At 41.7% G+C, this 20,390-nt stretch overlaps 1 protein-coding gene across 8 annotated transcripts in view; it reads right to left on the bottom strand.

Moving 5' to 3' along the window:
• The window catches only part of LOC133537889 (plakophilin-4-like), a 280,220-nt gene that overhangs the window by 11,078 nt on the left and 248,752 nt on the right, over nt 1-20,390 (bottom strand). For 5 of the 8 annotated variants that reach the window (XM_061879014.1, XM_061879012.1, XM_061879015.1 and 2 more), the window contains 4 exons: nt 18,034-18,465; nt 11,694-11,844; nt 3,956-4,148; nt 3,627-3,711 (listed from right to left, as the gene is read on the bottom strand). In XM_061879014.1, the coding sequence (XP_061734998.1) occupies nt 3,627-3,711; nt 3,956-4,148; nt 11,694-11,844; nt 18,034-18,465 (861 nt within the window). The remainder of the gene's footprint in view (nt 1-3,626; nt 3,712-3,955; nt 4,149-11,693; nt 11,845-18,033; nt 18,466-20,390) is intronic. The other 3 variants (XM_061879018.1, XM_061879017.1, XM_061879019.1) reach the window with 1 other exon arrangement.

Below are 20,390 nucleotides of genomic sequence, written 5' to 3'. Positions count from 1 at the left end.
TGAGTTTTCCTTGCCCTTTTGTGGGTTCTTCCGAGGATGTCGTAGTCGTAATGGTTTGTACAGTCCTTTGAGACATTTGTGATTTAGGGCTATATAAATAAACATTGATTGATTGATTGATTGATTGATTGATTGATTGATATTTGTATTGAACCGTTTCGGTACAGAGGTTTCAGTTCGGTTCGGAGGTGTACCGAACGAGTTCCACACGAACATATTAGGTAGCGCACCGGACGTTGTGTAAACAATGCACACCGAAAACACTGAATATTGACAAAATATGAACGTCACCCCCCCCTTTCGATTGACATATTTTACAATCAAGTGAAACGCAAAAAAAATGCAACAAACAGTGAAAAATGAAGGCGAAGGGTACCAGATAAACCCACCTACAATCTGATATATCTGATATTTGCTGAATTTCCCCCAGGGATCAATAAAGTTCTTTCTACTCTATTCCAGGGGTCGGGAACCTTTTTGGCTGACAGAGCCAAGAAGCCAAATATTTTAAAATGTATTTCCTTAAGAGCCATATAATATATATTTTTTTAACGTGTGCATTTTTAAGTAAGAACAACATTTCTAGAGTACAATAGGTCTCTTATTCTTTGTAATAACATTGTTATTCTGAAGCTAACTGTGGAGGGGCGTGGCCTGCGGGCCTGCAGCGAAGCGGGGTGTTGCCAGGACCAGCCTCGAAATCAGCGACAAGCGCGTAGATGGCCCACCTGGGCTTTGTTATCTAATCACCTGTCGCTCTCTTATAAGCAGCAGCCAGGAGGAGAGACAGGGTTGGAGCTGGAGCCAGAGTGCGAGCGAGAACGAAAGAGAAAAATACATCTGCTGGAAAGCAACTGAGATACTTATTGAAAAATATAACAATATTGCAACCCGGAAACAGGCTCTCATGTCAGTGCTTGGTGGCCTGAAGAACGCCCAGGAGAGCAAGCCCCACACTAACCAATAATAAATAAATACCTTTTTACCATTAACGCAACTTCTTGAACATAAAAAAGCATGAGAATGTTTTATATTTTGCACGTTATTTTTAGCACTGTGATTACAAGCGGAATCATTCATTACTTATCCTGTTAAGCAATGTCAGCTCAGATTTATCCGAGAGCCAGATGCAGTCATCAAAAGAGCCACATCTGGCTCTAGAGCCATAGGTTCCCTACCCCTGCTCTATTCTATTCTATATATCACTAAGCTTTAGAACTTTGTTGTGAAAATCTCCTTCCTCGTCTGTGGAAACGCTTCCCGCCCACACTGCTTGGTGCCTCGTCTGAGCTGCTGTGGCTTAGATTACCATAGTAACTAATTAGATTACCATAGTAACTAATTAGATTACCATAGTAACTAATTAGATTACCATAGTAACTAATTAGATTACCATAGTAACTAATTAGATTACCATAGTAACTAATTAGATTACCATAGTAACTAATTAGATTACCATAGTAACTAATTAGATTACCATAGTAACTGGTATATCATACATAAGCGCAGATTCCAACCATTGAAATGCTTTGTATAGTTGAAGACTTACACTTGTTAGAAAACATGACTGCATATCACAATGGCAGCTACACTTTCCATCTTAAAGATCTAAAAAAAATATTTAGGGATGTCCGGCGGGCCAGATTGAAAAGCTCGAAGGGCCGCATGTGGCCCCCGGGCCTTAATTTGCCCAGGTCTGGACTAAGTACATCATATCAAAAGATGATTCTTAGTTTTTATTCTAACTAGGTTCCATCCATTTACTACCGCTTATCCCTTTTGGGGTTGCTGGAGCCTATCTCAGCTGCATTCGGGCGGAAGGCGGCGTACACCCTGGACAAGTCCCCACCTCATTGCGTGGCCTTATTAGGGTCCAATAAGCCCAAATAGCAAAGAGAAATAAACAAACAAAGCATGTAAACAAACAGCTTGGGCCTTAAGAGGTTAAAAACTAAATAAATTTACACTTTTAACATTTGAGCACAATGTTTTCTGTTCTCCGTGAGTTAAAGAGGACTAAAAACACGGTGGCAGAGGGGTTAGTGCGTCTGCCTCACAATACGAAGGTCCTGCAGTCCTGGGTTCAAATCCAGGCTCGGGATCTTTCTGTGTGGAGTTTGCATGTTCTCCCCGTGAATGCGTGGGTTCCCTCCGGGTACTCCGGCTTCCTCCCACTTCCAAAGACATGCACCTGGGGATAGGTTGATTGGCAACACTAAATTGGCCCTAGTGTGTGAATGTTGTCTGTCTATCTGTGTTGGCCCTGCGATGAGGTGGCGACTTGTCCAGGGTGTACCCCGCCTTCCGCCCGATTGTAGCTGAGATAGGCGCCAGCGCCCCCCGCGACCCCGAAAGGGAATAAGCGGTAGAAAATGGATGGATGTTTGTCAGTCTCCTGAAGGTGTGTTCCAATTTTTACAAGTTTTACCAGAATGACCGACATTGAAATACAGTAACGTAGTAGGTCTAAGTATGTATCAAAAACAAAGCAGATGTTTGGCCGCTATAATATTACACGCACTTTGACAGTAACAATGTTAGACTTGGACTTTCTTTTATTGTCATTCGAATTTAAACTTGGGCTTCACGGTGGGAGAGGGGTTAGTGCGTCTGCCTCACAATACGAAGTTCCTGCAGTCCTGGGTTCAAATCCAGGCTCGGGATCTTTCTGTGTGGAGTTTGCATGTTCTCCCCGTGAATGCGTGGGTTCCCTCCGGGTACTCCGGCTTCCTCCCACTTCCAAAAACATGCACCTGGGGATAGGTTGATTGGCAACACTAAATTGGCCCTAGTGTGTGAATGTTGTCTGTCTATCTGTGTCGGCCCTGCGATGAGGTGGCGACTTGTCCAGGGTGTACCCTGCCTTCCGCCCGATTGTAGCTGAGATAGGCGCCAGCGCCCCCAACGACCCCGAAAGGGAATAAGCAGTAGAAAATGGATGGATGGATGTTAATCACAAAGATTAGTATTTATTAAACCAACATAAACATTAGGATTCAGTCAGGCTGATTAGAAAAATAATGACTTACTAAATATTTTATATAAGTAATGAATAACTGACAAAAAATACATTTACATATAATTATGTTGCACTAAAATAAATAAACTAAATAGATGATGGATATGTTTCTTAACTAAACTGTCAATAAACTAAAAATGCAAAACGTTTAGTAGTGAAGTGAATTATATTTATATAGCGCTTTTCTCTAGTGACTCAAAGCGCTTTACATAGTGAAACCCAATATCTAAGTTACATTTAAAGCAGTGTGGGTGGCACTGGGAGCAGGTGGGTAAAGTGTCTTGCCCAAGGACACAACGGCAGTGACTAGGATGGCGGAAGCGGGAATCGAACCTGCAACCCTCGAGTTGCTGGCACGGCCACTCTACCAACCGAGCTAATATTTTTTGCGCGTAAGAAACTTCTGTATAATAGTAGCTCCAGACTTCTTCTGTTTGATTGATAATGTCATTATGGAGGTGGCGACTTGTCCAGGGTGTACCCTGCCTTCCGCCCGATTGTAGCTGAGATAGGCGCCAGCGCCCCCCGCGACCCCGAAAGGGAATAAGCGGTAGAAAATGGTTGGATGGATAAAAACACACCAAAAAAAATGGAAACGTTTTCTTACTTTCTTATAGATGGCCCGTAGATCTCGATATTGCCACAGTGTGTTCAGCACCTGAGCCGCCGCCTTGACCACCTTCAGAGAGAACCTGGCACGCACACAAGTGTAATCGGCGTTGACAGGAAGTAGTATTCAGGTACAGAAATATACAGCATCATTAAAGAAACACACGGAATTTAAATCTGGGACATTTCGACCTCATCGCACACTGAACCACCTTCCCTGTGGCGACAAGACTGTGTGTCCTGGTGTGTTTGCCAGGAAATCCCCCGAGCCCGGACCATCATCAGAGACTAAAAGTGTGGAGACGACCGCACGCCGCGTTAACACACCTGTCTCCTCTGCCCTTGGTGATGTTGACCAGCTTCTCGATGCCGCCCGTGTCCGCCAGGGCCTTGGCGTTCTCCATGTTCCTGCTGGTGACCTCGTGCAGGGTGCAACAGATGGCCGCCACCGTCTCGTCCGACAGCGAGCTGGTGTTTCCGCCGGGGAGCCGGTTGACCAGGTCTCTCATGGCGTATTTCCCTGAGGGAGAGGAAGGAGCGAAGGGATGAGGATGCGACACCGAGCTGATACATCACGACAGAGGGTGAGGTGAATGAATTCACTTGCATGTAATGTACACTTTTATTTAGCAAACATTCTAAGATTGACATTAAAACAATGGCCCATCGAATCCTAAATAACACTGCACCAGCGCCACTTAAGCACTTTGTCCAGTTTACATCTGCTGTGTCAACGAGAAACACACCAGCCTCCACCAGGGGGCAGTGTAGTGTACCCAGATGTAAAACATCCATCCATCCATCCATTTTCTACCCCTTATTCCCTTTCGGGGTCGCGGGGGGCGCTGGCGCCTATCTCGGCTACAATCGGGCGGAAGGCAGGGTACACCCTGGACAAGTCGCCACCTCATCGCAGGGCCGACACAGATAGACAGACAACATTCACACACTAGGGCCAATTTAGTGTTGCCAATCAACCTATCCCCAGGTGCATGTCTTTGGAAGTGGGAGGGGCCTATCCCCAGGTGCATGTCTTTGGAAGTGGGAGGAAGCCGGAGTACCCGGAGGGAACCCACGCATTCACGGGGAGAACATGCAAACTCCACACAAAAAGATCCCGAGCCTGGATTTGAACCCAGGACTTCAGGAACTTCGTATTGTGAGGCAGACGCACTAACCCCTCTGCCACCGTGAAGCCCAGATGTAAAACATCTTTGGCACAATCAAGCCTTTTCATATAAAGCTCGTCGGGACCCAGGATGGACCGCTCGCCTGTATCGGTTGGGGACATCTCTACGCTGCTGATCCGCTTGAGATGGTTTCCTGTGGACGGGACTCTCGCTGCTGTCTTGGAGCCACTATGGATTGAACTTTCACAGTATCATGTTAGACCCGCTCGACATCCATTGCTTTCGGTCCCCTAGAGGGGGGGGGGTTGCCCACATCTGAGGTCCTCTCCAAGGTTTCTCATAGTCAGCATTGTCACTGGCGTCCCACTGGATGTGAATTCTCCCTGCCCACTGGGTGTGAGTTTTCCTTGCCCTTTTGTGGGTTCTTCCGAGGATGTTGTAGTCGTAATGATTTGTGCAGTCCTTTGAGACATTTGTGATTTGGGGCTATATAAATAAACATTGATTGATTGATTGATTGATAAAGGAATGGAATGACCTCACAACAAACTTAAAGGCCTACTTAAATGAGATAGCAGGTCCATTTTATGTGTCATACTTGATCATTTCGCGATATTGCCATATTTTTGCTGAAAGGATTTATTAGAGAACATCGATGATAAAGTTCGCAACTTTTGGTCGCTAATAAAAAAGCCTTGCCTTTACCGGAAGTAGCAGACGATGTGCGCGTGACGTCACGGGTTGTAGGGCTCCTCACATTGTTTATAATCATAGCCTCCAGCAGCAAGAGCTATTTGGACCGAGAAAGAGACGATTTCCCCATTAATTTGAGCGAGGATGAAAGATTTGTGGATGAGGAAAGTTAGAGTGAAGCACTAAAAAAAAATTAAAAGTCGACGGCTCCGGGCGGCAGCATTGGGAGCGTTTCAGATTTATTAGACACATTTACTAGGATAATTCTGGAAAATCCTTTTTCTGCTTATTGTGTTAATAGTATTTTAGTGAGATTATAAAGTCATACCTGAAAGTCGGATGGCTGCGGTGAACGCCAGTGTCTCTGAGAAAAGCCGAGGAGCCAAGATCACAGCTTCCTTTTTGAGCTGCAGGATGAGGTCGCATAATCCACTCAAGTCTCCGGTAAGAGCCGACTTAATATCACAATTTTCCCATCTAAAAACTTGCCGGTTGACGTAGAGAAACATGTTTGCTTGACCGCTCTGTGTTAAAGCTTCACAACAAACAAAGAAACACCGGCTGTGTTTCGGTTGCTAAAGGCAGCTGCAATCCACCGCTTTCCACCAACAGCATTCTTCTTTGACGTCTCCATTATTAATTGAACAAATTGCAAAAGATTCAGCAACACAGATGTCCAAAATACTGTGTAATCATGCGATGAAAAGAGACGACTTTTAGCCGTGTGTGGTGCTGGGAGAACATGTCCGCTCCAACCAATAACGTCACAAGCACGCGTCAACATAAACGTCATCATTCCGCGACGTTTTCAACAGGATACCTCGCCGGAAATTTAAAATTGCTATTTAGTAAACTAAAAAGGCCGTATTGGCATGTGTTGCAATGTTAATATTTCAATCAATCAATCAATCAATGTTTACTTATATAGCCCTAAATCACTAGTGTCTCAAAGGGCTGCACAAACCACCACGACATCCTCGGTAGGCCCACATAAGGGCAAGGAAAACTCACACCCAGTGGGACGTCGGTGACAATGATGACTATGAGAACCTTGGAGAGGAGGAAAGCAATGGATGTCGAGCGGGTCTAACATGATACTGTGAAAGTTCAATCCACAATGGATCCAACACAGTCGCGAGAGTCCAGTCCAAAGCGGATCCAACACAGCAGCGAGAGTCCCGTTCACAGCAGAGCCAGCAGGAAACCATCCCAAGCGGAGGCGGATCAGCATCGCAGAGATGTCCCCAGCCGATACACAGGCGAGCAGTACATGGCCACCGGATCGGACCGGACCCCCTCCACAAGGGAGAGTGGGACATAGAAGAAAAAGAAAAGAAACGGCAGATCAACTGGTCTAAAAAGGGAGTCTATTTAAAGGCTAGAGTATACAAATGAGTTTTAAGGTGAGACTTAAATGCTTCTACTGAGGTGGCATCTCGAACTGTTACCGGGAGGGCATTCCAGAGTACTGGAGCCCGAAATGAAAAAGCTCTATAGCCCGCAGACTTTTTTTGGGCTTTGGGAATCACTAATAAGCCGGAGTCTTTTGAATGCAGATTTCTTGCCGGGACATATGGTACAATACAATCGGCAAGATAGGATGGAGCTAGACCGTGTAGTATTTTATACGTAAGTAGTAAAACCTTAAAGTCACATCTTAAGTGCACAGGAAGCTAGTGCAGGTGAGCCAGTACAGGCGTAATGTGATCAAACTTTCTTGTTCTTGTCAAAAGTCTAGCAGCCGCATTTTGTACCAACTGTAATCTTTTAATGCTAGACATGGGGAGACCCGAAAATAATACGTTACAGTAATCGAGGCGAGACGTAACAAACGCATGGATAATGATCTCAGAGTCTTTAGTGGACAGAATGGAGCGAATTTTAGCGATATTACGGAGATGAAAGAAGGCCGTTTTAGTAACGCTTTTAATGTGTGCCTCAAAAGAGAGAGTTGGGTCGAAGATAATACCCAGATTCTTTACCGTGTCGCCTTGTTTAATTGTTTGGTTGTCAAATGTTAGAGTTGTATTATTAAATAGAGTTCGGTGTCTAGCAGGACCGATAATCAGCATTTCCGTTTTTTTGGCGTTGAGTTGCAAAAAGTTAGCGGACATCCATTGTTTAATTTCATTAAGACACGCCTCCAGCTGACTACAATCCGGCGTGTTGGTCAGCTTTAGGGGCATGTAGAGTTGGGTGTCATCAGCATAACAGTGAAAGCTAACACCGTATTTGCGTATGATGTCACCTAGCGGCAGCATGTAGATGCTGAAGAGTGCAGGGCCAAGGACCGAACCCTGGGGAACTCCACACGTTACCTTAACGTAGTCCGAGGTCACATTGTTATGGGAGACACACTGCATCCTATCAGTAAGATAAGAGTTAAACCAAGACAGGGCTAAGTCTGACATACCAATTCGTGTTTTGATACGTTCTAATAAAATATTATGATCGACGGTATCGAAAGCAGCGCTAAGATCGAGGAGCAGCAACATAGATGACGCATCAAAATCCATCGTTAGCAATAGATCATTAGTCATTTTTGCGAGGGCTGTCTCCGTGGAGTGATTTGCCCTGAAACCAGATTGAAAGGTTTCACATAGATTGTTAGACGCTAAGTGTTCATTTAACTGCTCCGCAACAATTTTTTCGAAGATTTTTGAAATAAAGGGAAGGTGAGACACCGGTCGGTAGTTTACCATGAGGTCAGGATCGAGGTTAGGTCTTTTAAGAAGAGGATGAATAACCGCTTTTTTGAATGCTAGGGGAACAGTGCCCGAGGAGAGTGATAAGTTTATAATATTTAGCACTAATGGACCTAATAATACAAAAAGCTCCTTGATCAGTTTCCCAGGAAGAGGGTCAAGTAAACATGTTGTCTGTTTTATTCCATTTACACATTGTAACAATTCCTCTAATGTTATTTCCTCAAAACGAGAGAAACTATTTTGGAGGGCAGTATCCGCCGTATATACCATCGTGTCAGTGTTAATAGAACCCCGTTGTAGCTGGGACGCATTGTCTTTAATCTCCTTTCTAATGACTTCAATTTTCTTACTAAAGAATTGCATAAAGTCATCAGCTGAGTGGGTTGAGCTACTGGAAGGAGTCCCTTGTTGGGTTAGCGATGCTACCGTACTAAACAAAAATTTAGGATCGTTTTTATTACGGTGGATGAGATTTGAGTAATATTTAGCTTTAGCTAAGGTAAGCATGCGTTTATAAGTTATTAAACCATCACTCCATGCTTGATGGTGCACCTCAAGTTTAGTCGTGCGCCATTTGCGTTCCAGCTTTCTGCATAATAATTTCTGAGCTCTAGTTTCTTCTGTAAACCACGGGGTGCGCTTTTTTGGAGCCTTTTTTAACTTTAGCGGTGATATGATATCAATGGTTTCGCGCAGGGTGTCGTTAAAGTTGTTAGTGAGGTTATCAATAGAGCCCACATACTTTGGGAATGGTGCCATAACCGAGGGCAGTAGGTCAGCAAGAGTTGTCGTTGTGGCCGTATTAATGTTGCGGCTGCTATAGCAGTTATTATTATTATTATTAGTTTGACGAACATGCGTCTGAACCTCAAATTTTATAAGGTAATGATCGGACAATACTTTAGTATACGGGAGTATCGTAACTTTGGAGACGGTGATACCCCTGACAAGCACTAGGTCTATCGTATTACCGTCATTGATATATAAACTATCAGACTGCGTGGTCGGTAGTAATAATAATAATAATAATAATGGATTAGATTTATATCACGCTTTTCTATTGTTAGATACTCAAAGCGCTCACAGAGAAGTTGGAGACCATCATTCATTCACACCTGGTGGTGGTAAGCTACATTTGTAGCCACAGCTGCTCTGGGGTAGACTGACGGAAGCGTGGCTACCAGTTTGCGCCTACGGCCCCTCCGACCACCACCAATCATTCATTCATTCATCATTCATTCACCAGTGTGAGCGGCACCGTGGGCAAGGGTGAAGTGTCCTGCCCAAGGACACAACGGCAGCGATTTGGATGTCAATAGGTGGGAAGCGAACCTGCAACCCACAGGTTTCTGGCACGGCTGCTCTACCCACTACACCATGCCGCCCCTAGTAGTGGGTCTCAGTAGGCCTTTAAAAAGTCTTAACAGATGACTCTTCATTCACAATTGAAGTTAAAAAGTGGCTTTGAAGTTATCAAAGCTGCTCACACGGTCAATAAGGTGGGCACTTTTGTTTGACCGATTTCTGTGATCACGTTTACACAACTGTTTTCCCACCTAATCTGCCATCGCAACCCTTTCCATCCATCCATCCATCTTCTTCCGCTTATCCGAGGTCTGGTCGCGGGGGCAGCAGCCTCCTCTCCATGTGGAGGAGCAGTGGCTTTAGTTTGAGTTCCTCCCAGATGACAGAGTTTCTCACCCTATCTCTAAGGGAGAGCTCTATCCCACCGCGGAGGAAACTATTATGTTCGTAAACTCAGGAAAATATGTCCCCGGACACATGAGGACTTTGAATATGACCAATGTACGATCCTGTAACTACTCGATATCGGATCGATACTCAAATTTCTGGTATCATCCAAAACTAATGTACAGTATCAAACAACAGAAGAATGTCATGATCTGTTGTTTGGATCCTGAGGCGTTCCCAGGCCAGCCGGGAGACATAGTCTTCCCAACGTGTCCTGGGTCTTTCCTCCTGGCCTCCTACCGGTCGGACGTTCAGGTGGCATCCTGACCAGATGCCCCAACCACCTCTGGCTCTTCTCGATGTGGAGGAGCAGCGGCTTTACTTTGAGTTCCTCCCGGATGGCAGAGCTTCTCACCCTATCTCTAAGGGAGAGACAGGAAACTCATTTTGGCCGCTTGTACCCGTGATCTTATCCTTTCGGTCATGACCCAAAGCTCATGACCATAGGTGAGGATGGGAACGTAGATCGACCGGTAAATTGAGAGCTTTGCCTTCCGGCTCAGCTCCTTCTTCACCACAACGGATCGATACAGCGTCCGCATTACTGAAGACGCCGCACCGATCCGCCTGTCGATCTCACGATCCACTCTTCCCTCACTCGTGAACAAGACTCCTAGGTACTTGAACTCCTCCACTTCGGGCAAGGTCTCCTCCCCAACCCGAAGATGGCTTACGCCACCCTTTTCTGGGCGAGAACCATTCCCGTCCCAGTCGCTTCACACTCGGCTGCGAACCGATCCAGTGAGAGCTGAAGATCGTTCTCGGTGGGTAGAAAATGGATGGATATATATATATATATATATATATATATATATATACAGTATATATACATACATATATACATATATATATATATATATTAACATGCACATGCATACACAAGTCTCCAAAACGTTAACCACCATGTTGCTACAATAAAAAACAAAAACATAGGAAAATATGAAAAATGGTACTGTTTTTATAATATATATATATATATATATATATATATATATATATATATATATGTATATATATATATATATATATATATATATATATACATATATATACATACATATATATATACATATATATATATATATATATATATATATTGATATATGTATGTACGTATGTATATATATACATACGTACATACATACATACATATATCAATTTGGATATATACTGATGTATCCAAATTGATATATATTGATATGTTGATATATGTATGTACGTATGTATATATATAAATATATATAAATATATACGTACATATATATATACACATACATATATACATACATATATATATATATATATATATATATATATATATATATATATATATATATATATATATATATATATATTGCTCGCGCACTAATTGAGCATGCACTTGCTGCTGACGATATCAATTTATCGATGGGAAAATGCATTTTTCGACAATATGATTTGCCTGAGTGGCTAGGGGAGTAAAATGGATTAGAGAGAAGAAGTATTCAAAAAAATTCTAATTAAAAATAAAATAATATAATTATTTAATTTTTTTTAAGTTGGGACTTCCCGCAGGCCGGATTTTGGACGCTAGCGGGCCGTATGCGGCCCGCGGGACGTGGTTTGGGGACCCCTGGTTTAAAGTAATGCAGTTACTCTTATGGTTTATTGAATGGACACCGAACTAAAACTCTTACAAAGGTTGACTCACCGCTGAGTAACTCAAACATCGGATTGTAATGTTGCCGTGCAAATAAGTTGAAATGTGTGCAATGGGAAGTAGCGTGAGTGTGACCCACTCACCTATGAGCTCTTTGTTCCGGACGTCGAGGGCCATGTTTCTCAGCGCCGTGGCCACCGAACACACCACCCGGTCGTTGTCCATCCGCAGCAACTCCACCAGGATGGGCAGTCCTTTCTCCTTACGCACCGCGGCACGGATGTAGGCTGCAAACTGCGGCCACACAGGAAGATGATATCGTTTTCAAATAGAAACAATAATATTGTGATGTGGTATTTTGACAATTATGCCGAGCCAAAGTACAGAAAAGTACCGAAATACATTTTGGTGTGTGTGATTAGTGTTGTCCCGATACCAAAATATAAGAATTGTTGTTTAGTGATGTTTAGTGTGACTAGTGTTGTCCCGATACAACAATATTGGTATCTTTGTTTAGTGTTGTTTAGTGGGACTAGTGTTGTTCCGATACTAAAATATTGGTATCGTTGTTTAGTGTGACTAGTGTTGTCCCGATACCAAAATATTGGTATCGTTGTTTAGTGTTGTTTAGTGTGACTAGTGTTGTCCCGATACCAACATATTGGTATCGTTGTTTAGTGTTGTTTAGTGTAACTAGTGTTGTCCCGATACCAAAATATTGGTATCGTTGTTTAGTTGTTTAGTGTTGTTTAGTGTGGCTAGTGTTGTTTAGTGTGATTAGTGTTGTCCCGATACCAAAATATTGGTATCGTTGTTTAGTGGGACTAGTGTTGTCCCGATATAAAAATATTGGTATCGTTGTTTAGTGTTGTTTAGTGTGACTAGTGTTGTCCCAATACCAAAATATTGGAATCGTTGTTTAGTGTGACTAGTGTTGTTTAGTGTGACTAGTGTTGTTTAGTGTGACTAGTGTTGTCCCGAAACCAAAATATTGGTATCGTTGTTTAGTGTTGTTTAGTGTGACTAGTGTTGTTTAGTGTGACTAGTGTTGTCCCAATACCAAAATATTGGAATCGTTGTTTAGTGTGACTAGTGTTGTTTAGTGTGACTAGTGTTGTTTAGTGTGACTAGTGTTGTTTAGTGTGACTAGTGTTGTCCCAATACCAAAATATTGGAATCGTTGTTTAGTGTGACTAGTGTTGTTTAGTGTGACTAGTGTTGTCCCGAAACCATAATATTGGTATCGTTGTTTAATGTTGTTTAGTGTGACTCGTGTTGTCCCGATACCAAAATATTGGTATCGTTGTTTAGTGTGACTAGTGTTGTTTAGTGTGACTAGTGTTGTCCCGAAACCAAAATATTGGTATCGTTTTTTAATGTTGTTTAGTGTGAATAGTGTTGTCCCGATACCAAAATATTGGTACCGTTGTTTAGTGTGACTAGTGTTGTTTAGTGTGACTAGTGTTGTCCCGAAACCAAAATATTGGCACCGTTGTTTAGTGTTGTTTAGTGTGAATAGTGTTGTCCCGATACCAAAATATTGGTATCGTTGTTTAGTGTGACTAGTGTTGTCCCGATACAAAATATTGATATCATTTTTAGTGTGACTAGTGTTGTCCTGATACCAAAATATTGGTATCATTTTTTAGTGTGACTAGTGTTGTCCCGATACAAAATATTGGTATTGTTGTTTAGTTGTTTAGTGTTGTTACGTGTGACTAATGTTGTTTAGTGTGACTAGTGTTGTCCAGATACCAAAATATTGGTATTGTTGTTTAGTTGTTTAATGTTGTTTAGTGTGACTAGTGTTGTTTAGTGTGACTAGTGTTGTCCCGATACCAAAATATTGGTATCGTTGTTTAGTGTTGTTCAGCGTGACTAGTGTTGTCCCGACACCAAACAAAATATTGCTATCGTTATTTAGTGAGACGAGTGTTGTTTAGTGTGAATAGTGTTGTCCCGATACCAAATTATTGGTATCGTTGTTTAGTGTTGTTTAGTGTGACTAGTGTTGTCCCGATACCAAAATATTGGTATCATTGTTTAGTGTTGTTCAGTGTGACTACTGTTGTCCCGACACCAAAATATTTGTATCGTTATTTAGTGAGACGAGTGTTGTTTAGTGTGACTAGTGTTGTCCCGATACCAAATTATTGGTATCGTTGTTTAGTTGTTTACTGTTGTTTAGTGTGACTAGTGTTGTCCTGATACCAAAATATTGGTATCGTTGTTTAGTTGTTTAGTGTTGTTTAGTTTGACTAGTGTTGTCCCGATACCAAAATATTGGTATCGTTGTTTAGTTGTTTAGTGGGACTAGTGTTGTTTAGTGTGACTAGTGTTGTTTAGTGTGACTAGTGTTGTTTAGTGTGACTAGTGTTGTTTAGTGTGACTAGTGTTGTTTAGTGTGAATAGTGTTGTTTAGTGTGACTAGTGTTGTTTAGTGTGAATAGTGTTGTTTAGTGTGAATAGTGTTGTTTAGTGTGACTAGTGTTGTTTAGTGTGACTAGTGTTGTTTAGTGTGACTAGTGTTGTTTAGTGTGAATAGTGTTGTTTAGTGTGACTAGTGTTGTTTAGTGTGACTAGTGTTGTTTAGTGTGAATAGTGTTGTTTAGTGTGAATAGTGTTGTCCCGATACCAAAATATTGGTATCGTTGTTTAGTGTGACTAGTGTTGTTTAGCGTGACTAGTGTTGTTTAGTGTGACTAGTGTTGTCCCGAAACCAAAATATTGGGATCGTTGTTTAATGTTGTTTAGTGTGCATAGTGTTGTCCCGATACCAAAATATTGGTATTGTTGTTTAGTGTTGTTTAGTGTGAATAGTGTTGTCCCGATACCAAGTTATTGGTATCGTTGTTTAGTATTTATTAGTGTGACTAGTGTTGTTTAGTGTGAATAGTGTTGTCCCGATACCAAAATATTGGTATCGTTGTTTAGTGTGACTAGTGTTGTTTAGTGTGACTAGTGTTGTTTAGTGTGACTAGTGTTGTTTAGTGTGACTAGTGTTGTTTAGTGTGACTAGTGTTGTTTAGTGTGACTAGTGTTGTTTAGTGTGACTAGTGTTGTTTAGTGTGACTAGTGTTGTTTAGTGTGACTAGTGTTGTTTAGTGTGACTAGTGTTGTTTAGTGTGAATAGTGTTGTTTAGTGTGACTAGTGTTGTTTAGTGTGACTAGTGTTGTTTAGTGTGACTAGTGTTGTTTAGTGTGATTAGTGTTGTCCCGATACCAGAATATTGGTATCGTTGTTTAGTGTGACTAGTGTTGTTTAGTGTGACTAGCGTTGTTTAGTGTGACTAGTGTTGTTTAGTGTGACTAGTGTTGTCCCGATACCAACATATTGGTATCGTTGTTTAGTGTGACTAGTGTTGTTTAGTGTGACTAGTGTTGTTTAGTGTGACTAGTGTTGTTTAGTGTGACTAGTGTTGTCCCGATACCAGAATATTGGTATCGTTGTTTAGTGTGACTAGTGTTGTTTAGTGTGACTAGCGTTGTTTAGTGTGACTAGTGTTGTTTAGTGTGACTAGTGTTATTTAGTGTGACTAGTGTTGTTTAGTGTGACTAGTGTTGTTTAGTGTGACTAGTGTTGTTTAGTGTGACTAGTGTTGTTTAGTGTGACTAGTGTTGTTTAGTGTGACTAGTGTTGTTTAGTGTGACTAGTGTTGTTTAGTGTGAATAGTGTTGTTTAGTGTGACTAGTGTTGTTTAGTGTGAATAGTGTTGTTTAGTGTGAATAGTGTTGTTTAGTGTGACTAGTGTTGTTTAGTGTGACTAGTGTTGTTTAGTGTGACTAGTGTTGTTTAGTGTGACTAGTGTTATTTAGTGTGACTAGTGTTGTTTAGTGTGACTAGTGTTGTTTAGTGTGACTAGTGTTGTTTAGTGTGACTAGTGTTATTTAGTGTGACTAGTGTTGTTTAGTGTGACTAGTGTTGTTTAGTGTGACTAGTGTTGTTTAGTGTGACTAGTGTTGTTTAGTGTGACTAGTGTTGTTTAGTGTGACTAGTGTTGTTTAGTGTGACTAGTGTTGTTTAGTGTGACTAGCGTTGTTTAGTGTGACTAGTGTTGTTTAGTGTGACTAGTGTTGTTTAGTGTGACTAGTGTTATTTAGTGTGACTAGTGTTGTTTAGTGTGACTAGTGTTGTTTAGTGTGACTAGTGTTGTTTAGTGTGACTAGTGTTGTTTAGTGTGACTAGTGTTGTTTAGTGTGACTAGTGTTGTTTAGTGTGACTAGTGTTGTTTAGTGTGAATAGTGTTGTTTAGTGTGAATAGTGTTGTTTAGTGTGACTAGTGTTGTTTAGTGTGAATAGTGTTGTTTAGTGTGACTAGTGTTGTTTAGTGTGACTAGTGTTGTTTAGTGTGACTAGTGTTGTTTAGTGTGACTAGTGTTGTTTAGTGTGACTAGTGTTGTCTAGTGTGACTAGTGTTGTTTAGTGTGACTAGTGTTGTTTAGTGTGACTAGTGTTGTCTAGTGTGACTAGTGTTGTTTAGTGTGACTAGTGTTGTTTAGTGTGACTAGTGTTGTTTAGTGTGACTAGTGTTGTTTAGTGTGACTAGCGTTGTTTAGTGTGACTAGCGTTGTTTAGTGTGACTAGTGTTGTCTAGTGTGACTAGTGTTGTTTAGTGTGACTAGTGTTGTTTAGTGTGACTAGTGTTGTTTAGTGTGACTAGCGTTGTTTAGTGTGACTAGTGTTGTCTAGTGTGACTAGTGTTGTTTAGTGTGACTATTGTTGTTTAGTGTGACTAGTGTTGTTTAGTGTGACTAGTGTTGTTTAGTGTGACTAGTGTTGTTTAGTGTGACTAGTGTTGTTTAGTGTGAATAGTGTTGTTTAGTGTGACTAGTGTTGTTTAGTGTGACTAGTGTTGTTTAGTGTGACTAGTGTTGTTTAGTGTGACTAGTGTTGTTTAGTGTGACTAGTGTTGTTTAGTGTGACTAGTGTTGTTTAGTGTGAATAGTGTTGTTTAGTGTGACTAGTGTTGTTTAGTGTGACTAGTGTTGTTTAGTGTGATTAGTGTTGTCCCGATACCAGAATATTGGTATCGTTGTTTAGTGTGACTAGTGTTGTTTAGTGTGACTAGCGTTGTTTAGTGTGACTAGTGTTGTTTAGTGTGACTAGTGTTGTCCCGATACCAACATATTGGTATCGTTGTTTAGTGTGACTAGTGTTGTTTAGTGTGACTAGTGTTGTTTAGTGTGACTAGTGTTGTTTAGTGTGACTAGTGTTGTTTAGTGTGACTAGTGTTGTCCCGATACCAGAATATTGGTATCGTTGTTTAGTGTGACTAGTGTTGTTTAGTGTGACTAGTGTTGTTTAGTGTGACTAGTGTTGTTTAGTGTGACTAGTGTTATTTAGTGTGACTAGTGTTGTTTAGTGTGACTAGTGTTGTTTAGTGTGACTAGTGTTGTTTAGTGTGACTAGTGTTGTTTAGTGTGACTAGTGTTGTTTAGTGTGACTAGTGTTGTTTAGTGTGACTAGTGTTGTTTAGTGTGACTAGTGTTGTTTAGTGTGACTAGTGTTGTTTAGTGTGACTAGTGTTGTTTAGTGTGACTAGTGTTGTTTAGTGTGACTAGTGTTGTTTAGTGTGACTAGTGTTGTTTAGTGTGACTAGTGTTGTTTAGTGTGACTAGCGTTGTTTAGTGTGACTAGCGTTGTTTAGTGTGACTAGTGTTGTTTAGTGTGACTAGTGTTGTTTAGTGTGACTAGTGTTATTTAGTGTGACTAGTGTTGTTTAGTGTGACTAGTGTTGTTTAGTGTGACTAGTGTTGTTTAGTGTGACTAGTGTTGTTTAGTGTGACTAGTGTTGTTTAGTGTGAATAGTGTTGTTTAGTGTGACTAGTGTTGTTTAGTGTGAATAGTGTTGTTTAGTGTGAATAGTGTTGTTTAGTGTGACTAGTGTTGTTTAGTGTGACTAGTGTTGTTTAGTGTGACTAGTGTTGTTTAGTGTGACTAGTGTTATTTAGTGTGACTAGTGTTGTTTAGTGTGACTAGTGTTGTTTAGTGTGACTAGTGTTGTTTAGTGTGACTAGTGTTATTTAGTGTGACTAGTGTTGTTTAGTGTGACTAGTGTTGTTTAGTGTGACTAGTGTTGTTTAGTGTGACTAGTGTTGTTTAGTGTGAATAGTGTTGTTTAGTGTGACTAGTGTTGTTTAGTGTGACTAGTGTTGTTTAGTGTGACTAGTGTTGTTTAGTGTGAATAGTGTTGTTTAGTGTGACTAGTGTTGTTTAGTGTGACTAGTGTTGTTTAGTGTGACTAGTGTTGTTTAGTGTGACTAGTGTTGTTTAGTGTGACTAGTGTTGTTTAGTGTGACTAGTGTTGTTTAGTGTGACTAGTGTTGTTTAGTGTGAATAGTGTTGTTTAGTGTGACTAGTGTTGTTTAGTGTGACTAGTGTTGTCCCGATACCAAAATATTGGTATCGTTGTTTAGTGTTGTCCCGATATCATACTCCTACTTGTATACCCTACAAGCCTAGTGTAGACCGCAACTGAGTACCTTCCAGTTGCCTGCGGAAAGGTTCTGAAGTGACCCAGCGGCGCCCTCCAGTGTCGAGGGGTTGGAGCTCTCGGCGAGGAGAGTCAAGTAAGGCTTGACCACAGCAGGGTGCCACAGCATCTCAGCCCCTGTGGGCGACTTGGAGAAGCCGGGGATGGGCCCCACACCGTCCCACTGAGGAAACAACCACCGGCTATTTAAAAGACATATCCACATGTCTTTTGTCTGCACACTTACAGTGTCTTCTTGGGAGTTCTTCTTCTTCTTCTTCTTCTTCTTCTTGCCCCAGCAGCTGGAGGTCAGGTCTTTACAGGGCGACTCGCCGCCCAGGAGGCCGTCCACCTCCTGCACCCCCAGCAGTCGGGACGGCGGCAGCTCCAGCTCCAAGCGATAAGACAGGTTCCTTAGGGTGCAGATGCAGTTCTCCACTATCTGGCGGCGGGAACGGAGGAGACGGGGAAAAAAAAAAAAAGAGCAGCTTACTCAATGACGCCCACAGGTGACATTTACACACTTGAACAAAAGACTCAGGTTGTCTTTAATTTTGACTTTAAAATATACGACATAAAGTAGCAAGAAACACAAAGCAAAACATGTTCTGGACCCCAAAAAAATCACTTCATATTCTCTACTGCTCGCTAGTGTCACATATCTGAGTTTTTGTGTAGAAATATGAGGAAATACAAACCCCGTTTCCATATGAGTCGGGAAATTGTGTTAGATGTAAATATAAACAGAATACAATGATTTGCAAATCATTTTCAACCCATATTTGTCACGTGGGGGTCGCATTTTAATGCGGGATCGTTCCTCCAACGCAAACATAGACACTCCGGACAACAACTAAAAGGTAAGAATGATTTAATAACAAAACACTGGTACAAAAACAGACAAAAAGAAACACGTGGCGAAAACACAGAAGCTAATGCTAACACTAGCACAGGATCAGGTAACAAGAAATCTAGAATTACCAACGAAACAGTTGCATACCGCATACAAGGGACCAAGACCGACTGACGGGACAAGGCAGGCTTAAATAAGGAAGTAATTAACAAAAACAGGTGTGCGTCTGGAACCCTCAGCAGGTGAAATTAATATGTTGCCATGGTGACCAAACACTCACAAAAAGGTACACAAACAACAGAGAGAGTCCAAACTAACAGAAAATAACTAAACTAAACATGATCCAGACTACGGATCATGACAATATTCAGTTGAATATGCTACAAAAACAACGTATTTGATGTTCCAACTCAAACTGTTTTGTTTTTTATGTTTTGCAAATAATAATTAACTTTGAATCTAATGGCTGCAACACATGACATAGACGTTGGGGAAGGTGGCAATAAATACTGATAAAGTTGTGGAATGCTCATCAAACACTTATTTGGAACATCCCACAGGTGTGCAGGCTAATTGGGAACAGGTGGGTGCCGTGATTGGGTACAAAAACAGCTTCCCAAAAAATGCTCAGTCTTTCACAAGAAAGGATGGGGCGAGGTACACCCCTTTGTCCACAACTGTGTGAGCAAATAGTCAAACAGTTTAAGAACAGCCTTTCTCAAAGTGCCATTGCAAGAAATTGAGGGATTTCAACATCTACGGTCCATAATATCATCAAAAAGTTCAGAGAATCTGGAGAAATCACTCCACGTAAGCGGCATGGCCGGAAACCGACATCTATCTCTGAAGGATATCACCACATGGGCTCAGGAACACTTCAGAAAACCACTTTCACTAAATACAGTTTGTCGCTACATCTTTACGTGCAAGTTAAAGCTCTACTATGCAAAGCGAAAGCCATTTATCAACAACATCCAGAAAGGCCGCCGGCTTCTCTGGGCCCGAGATCATTTAAGATGGACTGATGCAAAGTGGAAGAGTGTTCTGTGGTCCGACGAGTCCACATTTCAAATTGTTTTTGTTTCATGTCATCCGGACCAAAGGGAAAGCGAACCATCCAGACTGTTATCGACGCAAAGTTCAAAAGCCAGCATCTGTGATGGTATGGGGGTGCATTAGTGCCCAAGGCATGGGTAACTTACACATCTGTGAAGGCACCATTAATGCTGAAAGGTACATACAGGTTTTGGAACAACATATGTTGTCATCTAAGCACCGTTTTTTTCATGGACGCCCCTGCTTATTTTAGCAAGACAATGCCAAGCCACATTCAGCATGTGTTACAACAGCGTGGCTTCGTAAAAAAAGAGTGCGGCTACTTTCCTGGCCCGCCTGCAGTCCAGACCTGTGCATGAGTGTGCAGGTGTGTGAGCGTGTGCATGTGTGTGCCTGCATGCGTGAGTGTATGCATGTGTGCGTGCATTTTTGTGAGCGTGTGCATGTGTGTGCACGTG

Source organism: Nerophis ophidion, linkage group LG19 (genome assembly GCF_033978795.1).
Source record: "Nerophis ophidion isolate RoL-2023_Sa linkage group LG19, RoL_Noph_v1.0, whole genome shotgun sequence".
Taxonomy (NCBI): Eukaryota; Metazoa; Chordata; class Actinopteri; order Syngnathiformes; family Syngnathidae; genus Nerophis; species Nerophis ophidion.
The sequence above is the reverse complement of the archived record's forward strand: the minus strand, read 5'-3'. Positions and strand labels throughout refer to the sequence as shown.